At 29.6% G+C, this 17,565-nt stretch overlaps 1 protein-coding gene across 1 annotated transcript in view; it reads left to right on the top strand.

Annotated features, from left to right (window-relative positions):
• INPP5E (Inositol-3-phosphate synthase) overlaps positions 1–17,565 on the top strand; it is a 77,054-nt gene that overhangs the window by 43,159 nt on the left and 16,330 nt on the right. The window contains exons 5-7 of the mRNA XM_075375001.1: positions 2,377–2,501; positions 7,967–8,185; positions 14,200–14,364. Coding sequence (XP_075231116.1) covers positions 2,377–2,501; positions 7,967–8,185; positions 14,200–14,364 — 509 coding nt within the window. The remainder of the gene's footprint in view (positions 1–2,376; positions 2,502–7,966; positions 8,186–14,199; positions 14,365–17,565) is intronic.

The raw sequence follows: 17,565 nt of genomic DNA, 5'->3' as shown, positions 1-17,565 counted from the left end.
AATTTTGGATGTTTGTTTGCAGATTCTAAACCCTAAACCTTAAACAGTTTTTGTTTAACATTTTCGTTTTAGCAATACCATTTTCTCTATGCTTTTAATCATTATTTCATTGTTATTTCAGATAGTTTTTTTATTTTTTACTATAAATGTCAATCTATCCATTCCTCTTTCTTTGTAAGATTTTGTGAAAGTATTTTACTGAATAATTATTGGATTTTCCAAAATTTTTTACATATGATTACAGTTGTAACATTTTATTTTATATAATCAAGTTGTGTACTTATGTTTTTGTTTTATGTTATTTGGTTTATTGATCAACCATTACTATATTATACTATTATTTAGATTATAAAATCTAGTTAATAAAATTGCAAATACAGAGCAAGTCAAAAGTATGGAAATAACTTAAAAACCGTTCCAGATAGAATATCCTAACTTTCAGAATAACGTGTCGTTCAACTACTTTACCTTTTGATGAGAAATAGAATTTCAACCCCTCCTTGGGGATGGCTCAGGGGTTGTAACTCAAATATTTTTAATGGTTACATCTTTGAACGATAGATCATTTTAAAGGTCTTTTTAAGACAAGAAAAATTGTATAAATAAAAAGTTGGTACGATGTTTATACTCAAAATGGTGGCCAGATAAAGTTTGTATTTTTGAAAATTAATAAATTTAGTAAGTTCAAATAATAAAATTAAATAAAAAGAGATTAAACTGAATTAAATTAAAATTTCTTTTAAAAGTTAAATTGAATTTTAATTTTTTAACAAAAAAAATTGTTTTTGTTTAAATTTAATTAGTAAATAAATAAAAATATTGTCACCTAATCATTCTGATCAGCTGATCATTGGTGGTGTCTTACCATTGTTGCAAAAATGAAGCATAAATCATTGTTGTATATATTCTCTTGAGTGCTTTTAATACTGCACTGTTAAGTGTCTTATAAGAATTTATTTTGATCAGTTGGCTAATTGATTTTTTCTACTTTTACCATACATGTAAGCCACTCTTTGCTATTTACATTTTTTTTTTTTAACTTTTTTTGTAATTGTTCTTTTATGAATTAATTTTTTCTGTGCTACCTGCTAATATTGCTATCAACATGTCATTTTGTGAACTAGAGAGGTTCCACTTTTAATAATGAGGGAGGGGCTTTGGTGATAGAGTTAGGTCATATAATGAAGTTTGTGAATTTTTCAATGCAGTATTAAATAATTGTAACTCTATTTCAAAAGGTACAATGTCAAAAACCATCAAATAATTTGAAGAAACAGGGAGGATTAATAATAGGGGAAAACCAGAGGCTTAAATCTGCAACAAATAATTAATAACAAATTTATTGACAATCCTTATTCCTTAACTCAAACAGCAGCATGAGAACATATTAGCCAAAGTTCAGCGATTTGAACATTAAAAAGTGAAAACTTCAAACCCTTTAAAATTTGTCTGGTGCAAGGACTTAATAAAGATGATTACAATCAAAGAGTTGAGTTCTTCCAAAATTATGATGAACAGTATTTGTGCAAATCGTAATTTATTAAAGAACATAGTTTTTAGTGATGAGACCAAATTTTTTTAAATGGCAATGTAAATCACCACAATTATCGATACTGGACTGATATTAATTCACACTAGTATTGTGAGACACAAACACAGTATCTAGTCAAAGTAAATGTATGGGGCCACTTAAAAAGTATTTTTTATCATAATAAGCCCCAAGATATTGATGATTTAAAAAATAGAATTTGAGAATCAGCACAAAATATCACTAGGAAATCATTGAATAATGTAGTATCATTCTTTTACAACCAACTGGCACATTTCAAACGACAAAAAGACATTTTGAACATTTATTAAAATGAAATGTATGTAAATAACTTATGCTTAATAATTTTTTTAAAAAATAAATTTATTCGTTAAGACCCATTTAATCAAACTGTTATAAATTATTTTATTTGCGATAACAGTTCCTCTAATTATCAATATATTTTTTTCAAAATCCAACTTTATTCTGCCGCCATTTAAGTTACAGGCATCGTACAAACTTTTTATTTATGTTATTTTTCTTGTCTTAAAGAAACCTTTAAAATTATGTATTACACTAGGTTTGCTGCCATTTAAAATATTTAAATTACAACCCCTGGGCTATCTCCCCAAGAAGGTGTTGAAACTCTATTACTTTGTCAAAAAGTAAAGTAGTTGATAGATACCTATCCTGAAAATTACAGTATTCTAACTGGAACAGTTTTAAAGTTGTTCAGAGGTTTCCATACTTTTGACTCGCTCTGTATTCTCTTGTTGAGTATATTGTTTGTGAGGTTTTTTCTATTTACAAAACATGCAATCTACTTTATATATTTATTTCATTTTAAGGTTTCAATGGGAAGTAAGTTTACAAGAAACTCTGGGACCATCACATGTTTTATTCCATTCTGCAGTACTTGGAACTTTACACTTAGCTGTTTATATTCGCCGAGATCTTTTATGGTTTTGCTCAGGTATGTTTGTTATGTAGTGTGTATATCCAAAATTAATAATTTATTCAAAAATATTTTTAATCCATATAGTTTAACTGTGTATTATTTGTGTAGAATGTTATGTTTACAATTATATTTTTAAATGTATTTAGTACTACTTAGAATTAAGAATTTAAAAACATTCTTGATGGTTCTAGTTATACAGTAATGAATTTCATAGTACTAGGTCTATAACATACTGGTTGTTTATTTGAAGTGTATTGCAGACATTTATTTTTAATATTCTCTTTACTATAAAGATTACATAGATGAAATGATAGGTTAAAGACAGATACCTTAGTGAACATGCTAAACACTACGTTAATTACTACACCACCTGGACTGGCAAAAAAGTTGACATTATTGTTTATAACTTTACTTATTTTAGGAAATATTGTGGTTAGAAAGGTGTAAGGAATTTGCAAAGAAAATAAGCTTCTTGAACTTATTTGTTAACAGAGTAACTATAAAAGAAAAGGAAAATTTGACTAAGAGATGTATCAATGAAGTTCAGATAGATAACTGTGAAAATAGTAGTGAGGAGCTGAAGAGGTAAACATAGGACAGGTTGGCTTAAAGGTTCATAGTGCAGAAGCTCATCAAGTTGTTGTGCCAAATAAGAAAAAAAATATTATCAAATAATGAAAGGACTTTATTGTCCTTGCATTGTGTTTTTAGTAGATTCTAACTTGAAGTCCTGCAATTGGAACCAGTTGCAAATTAAATTTAAAAAAATTTTATTTATAAAAACAATATTACTCTGATATTTTAAATGATAATTTTTTTTTATAAATTTATTTATTAATAGTATATTCATTTCATACCTTCGTCATTTCTCTATATAATTTCCTGCATGATGTACACAATTTTTCCAACGATTTGAAAGCTTGAATATTCCTTGCTATATATAGGAATATTCCTTCCTATAAAAAGTTTGAGAACAAGTCGTCAACCATTGTGCATGCACTCCTCAACATTTTCATTGTTTTCGAATTGTTACCCTCCAAGTGATTCTTTCAAGGGCGCAAATGAAAAATAGTCACAGGTAGACTGTAGGGAGGGTGGTCAAGGGTTTCTCAGTGTATTTTTTCCAATTTATCCCTTGTCAAAATCATGGTTTGCAATTTTTCAGTCTCCTTCAGTAATTGAAAAGAATATTTGGACTGCATTTTTCCTGGTAACATGTTTCCATCATTGACATATTCTGGTGAAAGTGTTTACCATATTTATCACTTACATTCCCAGGGTTAGGTAGAAAAAAAAGTCCAAATGTGAATGCAGCATGTATATGTTTAGAGACATATTGCATGTATTAAATGTTAAAACATTTCTAAATGAGTACATTACTATTGGCAGTAACATTGGCTCTAATAACAACAGATAGCGATGTTAAGGAAATGCTTTAACTTAACAAGTAATGTGAAGATTATTGTTAATCCCTTACTTGTCTTTGACAGAATACTCTTTATGTAGGCAATGAACCATTATTATGACCTTTGTCAGAATATTCCGTCAATTTTTTGTCCGATTTTAACTCGTTCTCTGTCATAATATTCCATTCATTGTTTTACATAGTTTTTTTTTTTTTTTTTTAGTAGTATTCTGCAAAAATAGATAATGCTAGTTGTTAGTTTTAATACATATGTATTTGATTGTAATTGGCTTACTTGCTGTAATAGCGAGTTTGTTTAGTCCAATTTTGAGCATTATATCTCTTATTATATTGTGAAATTCTATAAATATATCAGTATATAAGTGTGTAAGTGTGTAATTATGTAAATATTTTGTGTGTAGGTAAAATTAATGCTATTTGTGTAAATATTTTGTATATACATGTGAATGAAATTCTGAAAATATTGCATATGTTTGTATGTGTATGAAATAAAATACATTTTCCATGCAAAAAAAAATTGTTTTTAAATTACTTATTAGGTCATTATTAATCAAAATAGTTGCATTATAAAAAAAAATTGAACAAGATAACATTCATTTCTGTAAAAAAAAAAGAAACTGGTAAGGGGTTAATGTTGATAAAATATTCTGAATTTACATGTAATTCGTTTTTATGTCGCTAGTAAATTATAAATGCTGATTTAATTTTGAATTGATTATCTTCAACTGAAAGATAATTTTAGATAGTACTGCTGTACTTGAATGACCTAATTAAATCACATTGAATGAAAACTAGTTATGAACATCTTCAAAATATGCAAATGTATCGTCGTTGATAAAAAAATTTTTTTTAATTTTACTAAAAGAGAAGTATTATTGGGACGATCATTGCTTTACAATAAATTTAATTTGAGTTACCATCATAATTCTCATATAATTATTCAGAAGAATAAAATGTAGGCAATAAGTAATTTGTCAAATTGAACAATGAAAACAGTACTGATTATTTTTATTGAAAATATACAGTTAAGAATGTATTCTGTTTCATTATAAACTTTTAAAAAATTTTATATGACAATTTAAAATTTTGTACATAATTGTATACTGGCATTTATTTTAAATAAAATTTTACAAGTAAGGAGAAAGTAATTGTACTATTAACTTTAACCTGTCATTACTCACCCCTGCAAGAGTAATGCCATTACTCAACATGTGAGTACCATGCTCACACATAGATTTTTGTTTATTTACCCATGTTTAATTTTGTATTTTTACTTGTTTATGCCCATGCTCAGTTTTTATTTTTTACTTTTTATTAACAGATTATTTGTTTATTTAAAATGAACAAAATGGTTTACAAAGTGTAATTCCCTTACATTAATACAGATTATATTTACATATTACTGTAATAAATTGTCTACATAATAAAAACATATTACACTATTGCTAAATATTTATTATTTAATTTTATTTATTATTACTAGCCTTCTTTATTACTAATTATTTATTATTCGGCTTTTACTTATGAGAAAGAAATAATCCAAAATGATAAAGAGAAATTTGATATGCTACACTCAAAGTAGAATTTACAATAGAAATGAAAATGAAACAAAGTGATTGGGTTATAAATAAATTTCAATAATAAAATATTAAATTTGATTGTGTCTCATTATTTCTCTTTACAAACTGTTCTTTTAAGAATTGCAAATTGTGACAGTATGCTCTCCACAGAGTGGCAGCTCACATTTACAACACCTAAATGTTGTTTTTCTGTTTTCCTTTTTTGGCAAAAAGCACATTTAGCTCTGATCTGATTTCTTACTGCCTCTGAATGTTGCTGATCCACAGGTTGTAAACAAAGGTATTTCCTGATTCTGACTCACAGGTCATTGTGTTGGCCATTGCTCTGAGTCATATGTACTTTTGTGAGATTGAATGATAAAGTCTTAAAAAATTGTCTTCGAGTAATTCGTTCTGTCATATTAGCACAGGGTATTATTTGGGTGTTGATAGCTTCAATATCAAGCAAAAAATAAAAGAATAAGAGAGGCCACCAAAAAGAAATTCAAGCAACACTATACTTGGATTTCAATCTGTCCACATATCAACTCCTCCATTTGTGAGTTTGTAAAAAGTTGTGACACTTGGCTTATTTAGATCACCTGTAGTTTCATCTGAATCATCCGTGCTCAAAATTAGAATAATATTACGATACCTTTTAGGTTCATAGGACATCAACATTGAGCTTTCTCCAATGCTGACAAACTACTTTGTTCTGGTCATGGTCTATTGTTTACAATTTCTGGTGGAAATTCTCTTTTGTTTTTCTGTACAATAGCTACAACAGAATTTTGTTCTTGAACCATTTCATTCACAAGTAGGATTGATGAAAACCAATTGTCCATCATAACATTTCTGCCACACCTTTTTTGGGCTGAGCCATTTTATTCATGACAGCACGGTCTGTTTTTGAGAGAAAAGGGGCCATCAGGTTGGGTACCACAATAAACCTCCAATTTAGCTGTATAAAAAAGTCTTGCATCTACCATTGTGAACATTTTTATACCATCTTTGCAGGTGTTTTCAGCATAAATTGTGTGAAAGGGCACTTCTACGTGGAAGCCTCAAGCATCTCATCCACTGTGTTATATTCCCCAACACTATAATTTTCTAGACAATGCACTACAAAGCCTTCAAAAACTTCCCAAATTGGTGCAAATTTGTTGTAAGCTTTCCTCATTTCTTTGGTAGTGGCATGATCAAATCAAAGGGCTCTCAGTAACAATATCTATTGTAGCTCATCAGAAGGTATTCAGGGGCCATTCCATCAGTCACCCATTATTCTATTAATAATGGTAATAATACACCTAATCTTCCTACATGAATCAGCATCATCAAATCCCCTAGGAATAAAAAATAATATTGATAAAATTCCATTCCATCCTTATTTTACAACCATTTTTTGTATCTGATAGTCTTTTACATTCTAGTGTAAAGACTTCCGCACTCCATATTAAGTAGCCCTATAAGAGCCCTCATTTCATTGGAATTAGTTTCAATCATGTCGGGCTGTCTACTATAATTTTGTTGGATAATTCTCACTTGACTGTGTGTATGACAGGTTATTTCATAAATTAGAAAATCTGGAAAAAATAGTTTTTGTACCTTGTATGTTGTCCTCATATTTCTAGCGATTGATTTGACTCCTGGAGGGTGGTTGATAATATTTCTTTGTGGTCTTAATTTGTGCTGACCATTCCAAGTTGTAAAATTGTTGTGATTCCTTGTTGTAATGGATCATCTTTGTCAGGTGACTGCTCACTTTCACTGTCATGTAGTTCATCAATATCAAATGCATCCAAATCAAGTTCATTCTGCCTATTAGCTAATAACCGATTTTCACACTCCTCATCTTCAAATTCATCTAACCATGCGATTATTTGCTGTTCCTGGTCCATTGTAATAAAATTAACACATTTTTTATAAATTAAACACAAGATAACATTTTTTAAGAAAATGAGAAAATCAGAATGAAACTAATGAAATTCTAATAAAAATCGGAGGAAGAATGCGGACAAAATGCTAGCACAGATACTCAACATGTGAGTGCCACTCTCACTCTGACGCAGTACTTATAAAAATAATTGATTATTGGGAATTTCCCACAAGCCAGAAATGCAACACTTGTTTATTGCAGTCCAAACACTTGCATAGGCAGGTAGACGGCATTCCAAGAATCTACCATAAGCATAAAGAAAATAATATTAATGTGAGCATGGTGCTCCACGTCAAGTAACGGCAGGTTAATGAAAATTTTTTGAAGTTAGATTTTTACAACTGTGGATTACCTAAAAGTCCAGATTAAGTCAGTTCAATTCACCAAAAGCCAACAAAATAAGTCATTTGAGATTTCACATAATTGTATAGTATCCTGTTGGCGTTCTAGCACATAAAACTACATTTATTTGTCAGATTTTTCATGCCTTTTCAAATGTTTATTTATTAATTTTTTTACTGATCAATTAATTTAAAAAAATCTTTTTTTGCTTTCACAGTCGCTGAAGAAGCAAGCTTTAGTGTTCGACCAGGTACAGCATTCAGAACAAAAGGAGCTGTTGCTATTGGGTTTTCCTTGTTTGGTACTACATTCCTATTTATAACATCCCATTTAACTGCACATCAAGATAAAGTTAAAGAAAGATTACAAGATGTTAAAAGAATTATTAAAGCACTAGAGCTTCCTAAACTTTTACCTATAAGGCATAAAAATAAAGGTTTGCTTACATTCTAAATTAAAATTTATTTGTTTAGAAGTTTTGTTTCTCATGTTTGATTATGATTTATTATTATTTTTTAAGTTCTCCTAACTTTGCAACATTAATATTCTCAGTTTAGATAGGAAGTGTAGACATTTTCCTAGAGGGCTTATGCTACAGGCACACTTTGTAAATACATTACTCATTTGGGGCAGATCTACTTAATTTGAAAATTTCTGCTGATGCTAGTATTAAATCATGAACATGCTATAATTTCCAGCTAAAAACTACTTTGTTAATCCTTAAACTAATAAGTGTGCATTTCCTAAGTATTTTTTCATAGAGCAAATTAAGTGTCAAGAAATTGGTCTGTATGAGTGTGCAACAGTTTGTTCATTTCAATCAAAGGTGTACTAGGAGACTCTTGTTAGGTTCATTACTTATCATGCCATAATAGGTGTCAATAATATGCAACAACTTACAAACAACAATGCAATGTGTACACAGCATGGCCATGAATGATACAGGTTCGCCACCCTTTAAGGAACAGTCTTTACTTTAGAGATATCTTGTAAAATTCACATTCATGGGCTGTTTCAATTATAAAATAATTTTACCTTAAATAGATATTGCTGTTAACTATTGAACAGCTTATTTGTTTTTTCTAAATCGGTTTGTTATATTTTGAAACAGCCCTTTGGTGAGTGAATTTTTATATTGTTTTTCAAGTTTTTGCATTACTTGTTAAATACCTTTTCTGTATGTTTGAAGCAAAGAATTGTGTTTTTGAGAAGTTTGAGAGTAGAAGATAGTATTTAGTTTCTTTATATATCAAATTTTTATATAAATATCATTTATAATATAATTAATTTTTTATATAATTTTTTTATATCAAATTTTTTTTTTTGATTTGGGACTAATTGTTTTTTTGAGGAATACCTTCACACTGTGAGTATTTTTCAGGAGTTTGTATTATACATCTTTTTTTTATATCATTCTGTTATAAAAAAATAACAAAATCCCCCGTTTGTAGTAAGGAGATTCACTAACACTTACAATGAAATTATTTTTTTGGTGGTTTTGATATCACCTATTTTTGTTTTATCTCGTTAAGTGATAATGTATGTTGATTATTTGTATTTATTATTATTTATATTTATGTTGATTATTAAAAGTGTTTGTTGATTCTATTTCTTTTTATCTAAAAATAATATATAGACATCTCCTAAATTTCTTTGCCGTCTTTCTTTATGAATGCTTAACTGGTCCAAAATCAATATTTTTAACTGATCTAACTTCTATCTTTGTAACTTCTTATCAAGTTTCTTTTCAGTATCTTCTGTCTTTTTAACAGATCTGAAAACAGTGTTTTCTGATCAGTTTAATAAAACGATCAATACAATATTTAAAAATTAACTTTAGGTTGTAGTTGTCATTTTCTTATACTCTCAGTAATGATCGTCATTGTATACAGATATCAACAAAACCATAATCTTCAAAACTGAATACAGCCATTTTCCTGGCAAAAATACTTATTTCTTATATGTGTATTGTTTAATTTTAATTATTTATTATTTACTATAATAAATATCTACATGTATTATTTCTATTTGACAGGAAATTACCATATAGTAGACCAGCTGATTGTAATTCAGTTGTATCATAATAATACACAAAAAATATACCTTTATTACTATTTTTATTAATAATCATTATTCATTATCATTATTATATTATGTTCATATTTAATTATATTTATATGTATAATTTATTAAAGTTAATTCATAATAATGTATTGACATATCCCAGTATTTTCTGAACCCTGATAGTTTGCACAATCTGACAAAATATAGACAAAACATATGTTTTCTTGCTGTCAGAGAAGAATAAAATTGGTGGTTTCATTTTTTGTTATGATGAAAAATTCAAATGTGTAAATAAGTCAATTAATGAATATTTGACCCTTAATCCTCGACTGTCATGTAAGCCCTGTACTGTTGCTGTCTAGTTTTACTTGATTGTCGAGTGACACCCACACACATATTTGAATTATAATAACTTAATTAAGGAGGTTGCCCTGATTTTCATTAAAATGTTAATCTGTGCTGCTTCTTTTGGCTATCCTTTGAACTAATTCAAAAACTTTGTTGCATGTTAGTACGGCGATGAAATTATTATTTCTTAAGCTATGTGCATCCATAACTTAACCTAAACATGTTTCTGTTTTCATGATGTCTTCTTCTTTGCATGTTTTAATTGATGATGTTATTGTTAATGCAGCTTTTTGATAGCGACAGTTTTAGTTATTCATCTTTATAGACAGATAAAAATATTCAGAATGAATTATTACCTCACTCTTTGTCAGCGAAATAGGGATTAATGGATTCAGTGTTTTAGAGAAATGGAATGTGCACTCTGATGATTTTCCTGGTTTTTCTAAATTTCTGTATACTCCGGTTCAAAGACCACATAATAATAGAAGTGATCCAATTCAGTTTTTTCATTTGTTTTTTTTCTGATAATTTACTACTGGAAATATTCACAGGAACTAACAAGTATGCTGCTACAAAAATTTCTAATATAACACCACTTTCAGAACAGTCTATCGAGAACTTGGAAAGATGTTACTTGTTGACTTATTTAAATTTAAGGCTTTTCTTAGAGTAATTTTAAACTTGAGTATGCATCATAAGTCTGATTTTCAAGATTATTTTTCTGAAGAATAGTTAGACTATCGGCTATTCTTCAAAGATGTATTTAGTAGAAGTATGTTCTTTTAAATTTTCTAGAACACACAATTATCTCAAACTTCACAAATTCAAGCTATTACCATTGTTGCAATCAACACTTGTTTTGTTTATATGAAGTTAATATTTTTGATGTTTAAATCAAGTAATGATCTTAGTGCATAATCTAATTGAAGTTAGATATAGGAAGAGCTTTTGTGTGATGAAACTTTCAGTTGTGGAGGAAAGTGCGAGGATCACGCTTCTGCGAATCAGTTAATTTGAGAGTAGAGGGTTTTAATTTATGGTAGGTGGTCGTGGTTGGAAAAGGCCATACAAAGGCGATAGTAGATTATGTAAATACACTGATGTAAATGTCTATCGAGGCATTTGCATTAGTGGCATCCTGACAGAGGCCAAACTGATGACTGTTGTGTTATCATGTTTAGAGGATCTAAAAAACAACCTTCGGTTAAGCCCATCATGGCTAGAAATGAAGGGGTTGGTGGGCAACTAGGATTATCACAAGCAAGTGTCTTCCCCTACAGGTCAGGTGTTACCTGTGGGGTAGGCAAAAAATTAAAAATGTTGAAAATTTAAATGAAAAATTTAGAGAATATTATGTTCCTGGTGAAACAATCAGTGTTGATGAATCAACAGCAGTTGGCTTCAAAGGATGGTTCATCTCTAAGATGTATAATCCAAAGAAGCCCACAAAATGAGTTATAAAAGTGCATGCTTTAGTTGAATCAACCACTGATAAGGTGGTTGTAAGTGACTTTAAACCTTATTATGGTTCTCAAACCACAGATTCTTTGATCAGGCCAGATAATCCCTTCATATCCCAAATTTTTTTTTACATTTAGTTAGTAAATTACTGGACAGTACAAATGATGAAGGTTTTCACATTTACACTGACAAATTTTATTCAAGCAATATTGTTAGTTAGAGCAATTAAATCTTGAACTTCACACAACAGGAATCATAATGTTGAATAGAAAAGGACTCCCAAAAGATCTTAACAAAATAAAATTGATAAAAAGAAAATCAAAAGCACATGTTAATGAAGACAGGAATATTATGATATTATTTTGGAGAGACAATAATAATGTTGCCATGATTAGTACTTATTATGACAATAGTAATCAGACTTTTGAAAGGAAAATGAAAGGTGGTGTTACAAAACAAATTACAAAACCAGTAGTTACAATATGTGTAATGAATTTATGGGAGGAGTTGATCAGTACAATGCTGTTTATAGTTTTATTAGGTGTTCTCGAAGTGGTGGAAAAAACTGTTCTTTTGGTTATTAGATATTATAGCTTTTAAGTAATTATGTTTAATATAATAATAAACAAAAAGAGATTGAAAACACCTTGTAAAACAAAAGTGGTTACGCCAAACAATTGTCAAGAAACTAATGGGAGTTGTCCGGAATACTCAGGGTCAGAAAAGAGGGTGGCTATCATCTACAGATAAAGAAGAAAGACCAAATGGGAAGCCTCAATTTACATGTTTAAATCCCAATAGTAATTCTATAGACTGCTGTTTGTAGTATTAGAAAAGTTAAAGAGAAAAGAAAGGAAACAGTTATCTTCTGTAATACGTGCACCTACAGCCTGACCTTCATCCTGAGGAATATTTTGAAAAGTATTGTACCTAAAAAAATAAGAATATTTTAAGAACTACTTAAAATACCAGTTATATATAAAAATAGTTTTACAAATTTGTATTAAAAAAAAAAGAAAATATTAATATTGATATATTGTAGATGACGATGTTAGAAATTATATATGAGTAGATAGGTAGAAAAGGTATGAAAAGATTGATGGCTAAGGGTGAATTGTGAAAATAACTTTTACATAAAGAAAAATTAACGAAACAGTATTACTGGTTATCCTGTTAATGTATATTTTTTTAGCGAACAAAAAGCAATGACCTTTCATAAGAAACTTAACCATTACTGTAAATAATTCTCATTTATCATTTTCTTGTTTTTTTTCACTCTTGTGTTATAGTTTTTGTGGAAAATTCATGTTACTCCCAAACAGGGAGTTTTGATATATACGTATATACACACACACACACACTCTCACATACGTACATTGTAACAAATTGAAGTATGTATATTGAATACCATAATTATAATTGTTGATGATCTGACATGAATCAAGTTGCTGGTCATGAATAACAAATCTCATGTCAGCTTACTAAGGAAACTGAGAAGTGAAAAGTTCCTATTCACTGTACTGATTATATTGTACATAAGCAACCCTAGATCACTGAAATGTAGATAATATTCATCAGCCAGCCGTACTAGTAATACCTTCAATATGATCATCACAGGGTTTGTTAAATATGGAGAATCATTAGTCTTAGAGAAAGTAACATTGATTAGTATCTATTGTATTTCAGATGCTTAACGTGTATCACAGACATAAGAAAGACCAAAACAGATAGTCTTAAGCAAGCAATTAAAGTGTTATATTTACTGCTTCAAATCAGTCAAGAAAAAATAACATTAAAATTAAAGAAGAAAATAATTTTGTTATTATTTACTTCCCCTACTGAATGGAAAAAGTATATATAAATTTTTTTTCTTCTGAAAAGGGGATATATTAATTTGTTACTATTTTTTCAGTCTCTTATGGCTCTGAGACAAAAAGCAACTGAAGTAGTAGTGGCACCAGTCAGAATTACTTTGAGAGTACTAATGTTCATCATATATAGTCCTGTCTCTATAATGGACTGATGAAATGTGACATATAGGCCCGAATATCACCTGCATTTTGATGGGCTTGGCAAACTGATGTACAACAATAAATTTCGCTTTGTGAAGTAAGGAATTGAAAACACCTGAAGTTTTCAAGGCATGGTCATTGTCTGTTATTTTTTAAAACTGTTATCATATCAGGTCATCTACTTTGTAATACATTTATATTCTTATTACATAGCTCTTCTTATTATTATTTAATCTTTGAAGTAATGTATTGAAACTTCGCTGCTAAAAAATTAAAAGGAAAAATAATCGATTTAAGAAAATTGGTAATGGGATATAGACTGCTGTTCTATATCCCATCTATGAATCAACGTATTCTAAAAAGCTTTAATTTAGTTAAAGTCATTGTCAGAACTAGTATTTGGTTTTCTGAAAAGAGTATGGAGAGGTGAACATTATTTCAGAACATTTCTTGTCTTGTTATCTATGTAACATAACTAAGAGATCTATAGAATTTTGTTTTATTTGTATTTATTAAGTTAATTTTTTTCACTTCCAATTTTGATTGATTTTATTGTGAAAAACAGATGTGACTCAGAATTTTGACTATGTATTCTGGTGCGGAGATTTAAATTTTAGACTGACACAACCAAGAGAAGAAGTAATGGATTGGATCGCACAACATGAATTCCCTTTACAAAATGCAGCTGTAGGTGGACTTGCTGATCAGTTAACTAACAGTATTACAGAAGGCAAGTGTTATTTTTATTATAATGTTATGGTTTAGCTATTTATTCTGTCAAGTAAAACTTTGTTGATTTTAAAAACTTGTGGAGGGGCTGGTTCTATAAAAAAAAAATCTAATAAGTTGTTTTTATCATTTTTTTTAATATTACTGACTTTCGTAACAGATTGTATGTTGCAAGTTGGCGCTGATTCTTTTAATAATTTAAGTATTGATTTCTTGTTATAAATATTTTATTGTGATTGAAATATTATTTATATAAATAATAATTTATATAACATTAATTGTTTGAATGTGATTGAAATATAATATTAATTATAACTGTTTCATTGTAATTGTAAATATTTCTATAAGTGAAATGAAGTGAATTGTAGAAATGGTACTGAACTGGACACTAATGTAGTGAAGAGTTTGCTTATATACTCTTTAGACTGATCGAAATAACTCATTTAGAGGGGGAAAAAATTGTTACCTGGACTTATATAAGTGGAAATTGTAAGGGGCTTATAATAAATGTAAAAAAATATAAATGCGTGAGCGGGGTGGTAGAGGGTTGAAAAGGGGTGCGATTTCCGGCCAAAGTTGACATAGAAATTATGTGTGCTTATTTAAGACAAAAAAGGGTTTACTTTCACCAAGTTTCATCAAAATTAAATTATTTTTGCAGAAATTAAAAAAAAAAGTAAAAGATTTTTCTCAGAAATTTTGAGGTTATGTTAAAAGGTAACATCTACAAAAGTTGTAGATTTTTGCATGATTTACAACTTTTGTATTGGAAAATGTTTTCCAACCCACCAAATCATTCCTCCGCTCACATTTATTTTTTTTATGTTTATTGTAAGCCCCTTTACCATTTCCACTTATAAAATTCCAGGTAACAATTTTTTTTTCTCTAAGTGTAATTTAGTTGGACTACTTGGTGGAGCCGAGTGAAGTGTGAAGAGATGTTGAATCGTCAGTAGCCGACTGAAGTGTAAAGAGCTGAGTGAATCTGATTGAAACCAAAGATCTTGAAATTTAAAAGTCCTGTATCAAATAAAAATCTAAGTTCCAACATTTAAACAGGAGTAACAAAAAAGTGAATATTTATAATAGTATTTAAAAATTAAAAATCATTTAAATAACCCGAGTCTTAACACAGATTATTACTGTATTTATTCGAGTACTACTCGCCCCCGAATAAGCACCTTGATTTTCCAGACCGAAAATCTAAAAAAAAAAAAAAAAATTGAGTATATATCGATATTTTAAAGTGCAACACATGATAAAAAAATATGTAAATACGAAAATACGGTATTCAGAAAGTAAAGCATTTAATTCGTTCATTAAAATTACACTATTAATATTACATTAATAATTAATTACCGTAAGTACTAGTTTAGTTCAGAATCAGTAGGCCAGTAAAACGAATCCACCGGGTTGGTCTAGTGGTTAACGCGTCTTCCCAAATCAGCTGATTTGGAAGTCGAGAGTTACAGCGTTCAAGTCCTAGTAAAGCCAGTTATTTTTACACGGATTTGAATACTAGATCGTGGATATCGGTGTTCTTTGGTGATTGGGTTTCAATTAACCACACATCTCAGGAATGGTCGAACTGAGAATGTACAAGACTACTCTTCATTTACACTCATACATATCATCCTCATTCATCCTCTGAAGCATTATCTAAACGGTAGTTACCGGAGGCTAAACAGGAAAAAGAAAAAGGCCAGTAAAACGAAAAGAAAGTGTTATGTTGAAAAGGATCATTTCAACACGCTTTTTAATATGGGATTTTATTTTTAATTAATCACTGTCAATGTCTGTAGAAGAGTTACCTGTATTATCCACGTTGCTCTGCCAAAGGTCTTCACTACCATAAATTTCATTAGATATTCCGCATTTTTTTAAACTTTTCCTTACTAATTCCGTGGAAATACTTTCCCAAGCATCGTTTATCCAAACACTAATCTGGTTAAAATCTGGGCGTTTGATTCTTCCTGTAGGCATGAGAAAGAAATTTTCATCAGCCATCCATTTACTGTACAGTTGTTTTAATGCAGATTTGAACGGTTTATTAATGCAGACATCTAGTGGTTGCAATAGAGATGTCAATCTGCCTGGAATTATTACTTTGTCTCTCATACCCTTTTTTAAAATGTCTTTCACTTTATCAGTCGTATGCCCCCAATAACTATCCATTACTAGCATACTGGTACATTTTTTATTAAGTAAATCTCCTGATCACTTTTGCCATACACACCTGATCCTATCTAAAATTACAGTTTCGTCCATCCAACCTGATTCTTGTGCTCTGATAATAACTCCATTTACCTGTTCGGTAGGAAGAGTTTTTCTTTTAAAAACAATGTACGGAGGTAATTTTGATCCATCTAGTAATGCAAAGCATAACACTACACCTTTGTTTTTCATTACCACCAGTTTGAATCGTAACACTTTTTTCGCATTTTTTGTTAACGGTTTTGTCAAATGGGATTTGATCAGCGTTTCCTATTTGAGAAGGCAAATAGCCTTTATCTTTTCTAAGATTTATTATGCATTTGTGAAAATTTTATATTTTTTGTTCTTAAGTGTATGGAAGTCGTTGAGAAATGGTCGTCTTTCGTCTTATTGACAAATCATTTTAAAAAATTTGCAAAAAATCGTGTTATCCATCCATGGCTTGCTTTAAAATCAACTTTATTCAATGATTTAGCGATTTCATTAGAATATGATTGACACATTTCTGTTGTGACACCATCGCCACATTTCCTTTTTTCCATAACAAAGTCATACAATTTTTTTTCTACGTCTATGTATTTTGGATTTAAGCTACGAAAAGCCCTTTTATTACCAGTGCCTTTCACCAAAAGTTGTTTCTTCTTATGCCAGTCTCGAATGCAGCTTTCATCTACTTCAAATTTTCTTCCTGCCGCCCGATTTCCAATTTTTTCAGCCTCTTCTATAACGCGCAGTTTTTCATTTACTGTAAAGGATCGTAGACGCTGTCCTTTTGTACTCATTTTAATCCCGTAATTAGAATAAATCACTGTATTAAACTTTACAAGATAAAGTAAACAGATAAAATGCACATAACCGTCCACATATACAAACAGTACAATGAGCATGGCGAATAGACAAGACGACGATGGGTAACTGATACTGTAACTGTAGTGTCATTAGAACCGGATGCAGCCTATACAGAATGAATCGGTTTTATAAAAATACT

Source organism: Lycorma delicatula, chromosome 9 (assembly GCF_047948215.1).
Source record: "Lycorma delicatula isolate Av1 chromosome 9, ASM4794821v1, whole genome shotgun sequence".
In the NCBI taxonomy this organism is placed as follows: Eukaryota; Metazoa; Arthropoda; class Insecta; order Hemiptera; family Fulgoridae; genus Lycorma; species Lycorma delicatula.
The sequence above is the reverse complement of the archived record's forward strand: the minus strand, read 5'-3'. Positions and strand labels throughout refer to the sequence as shown.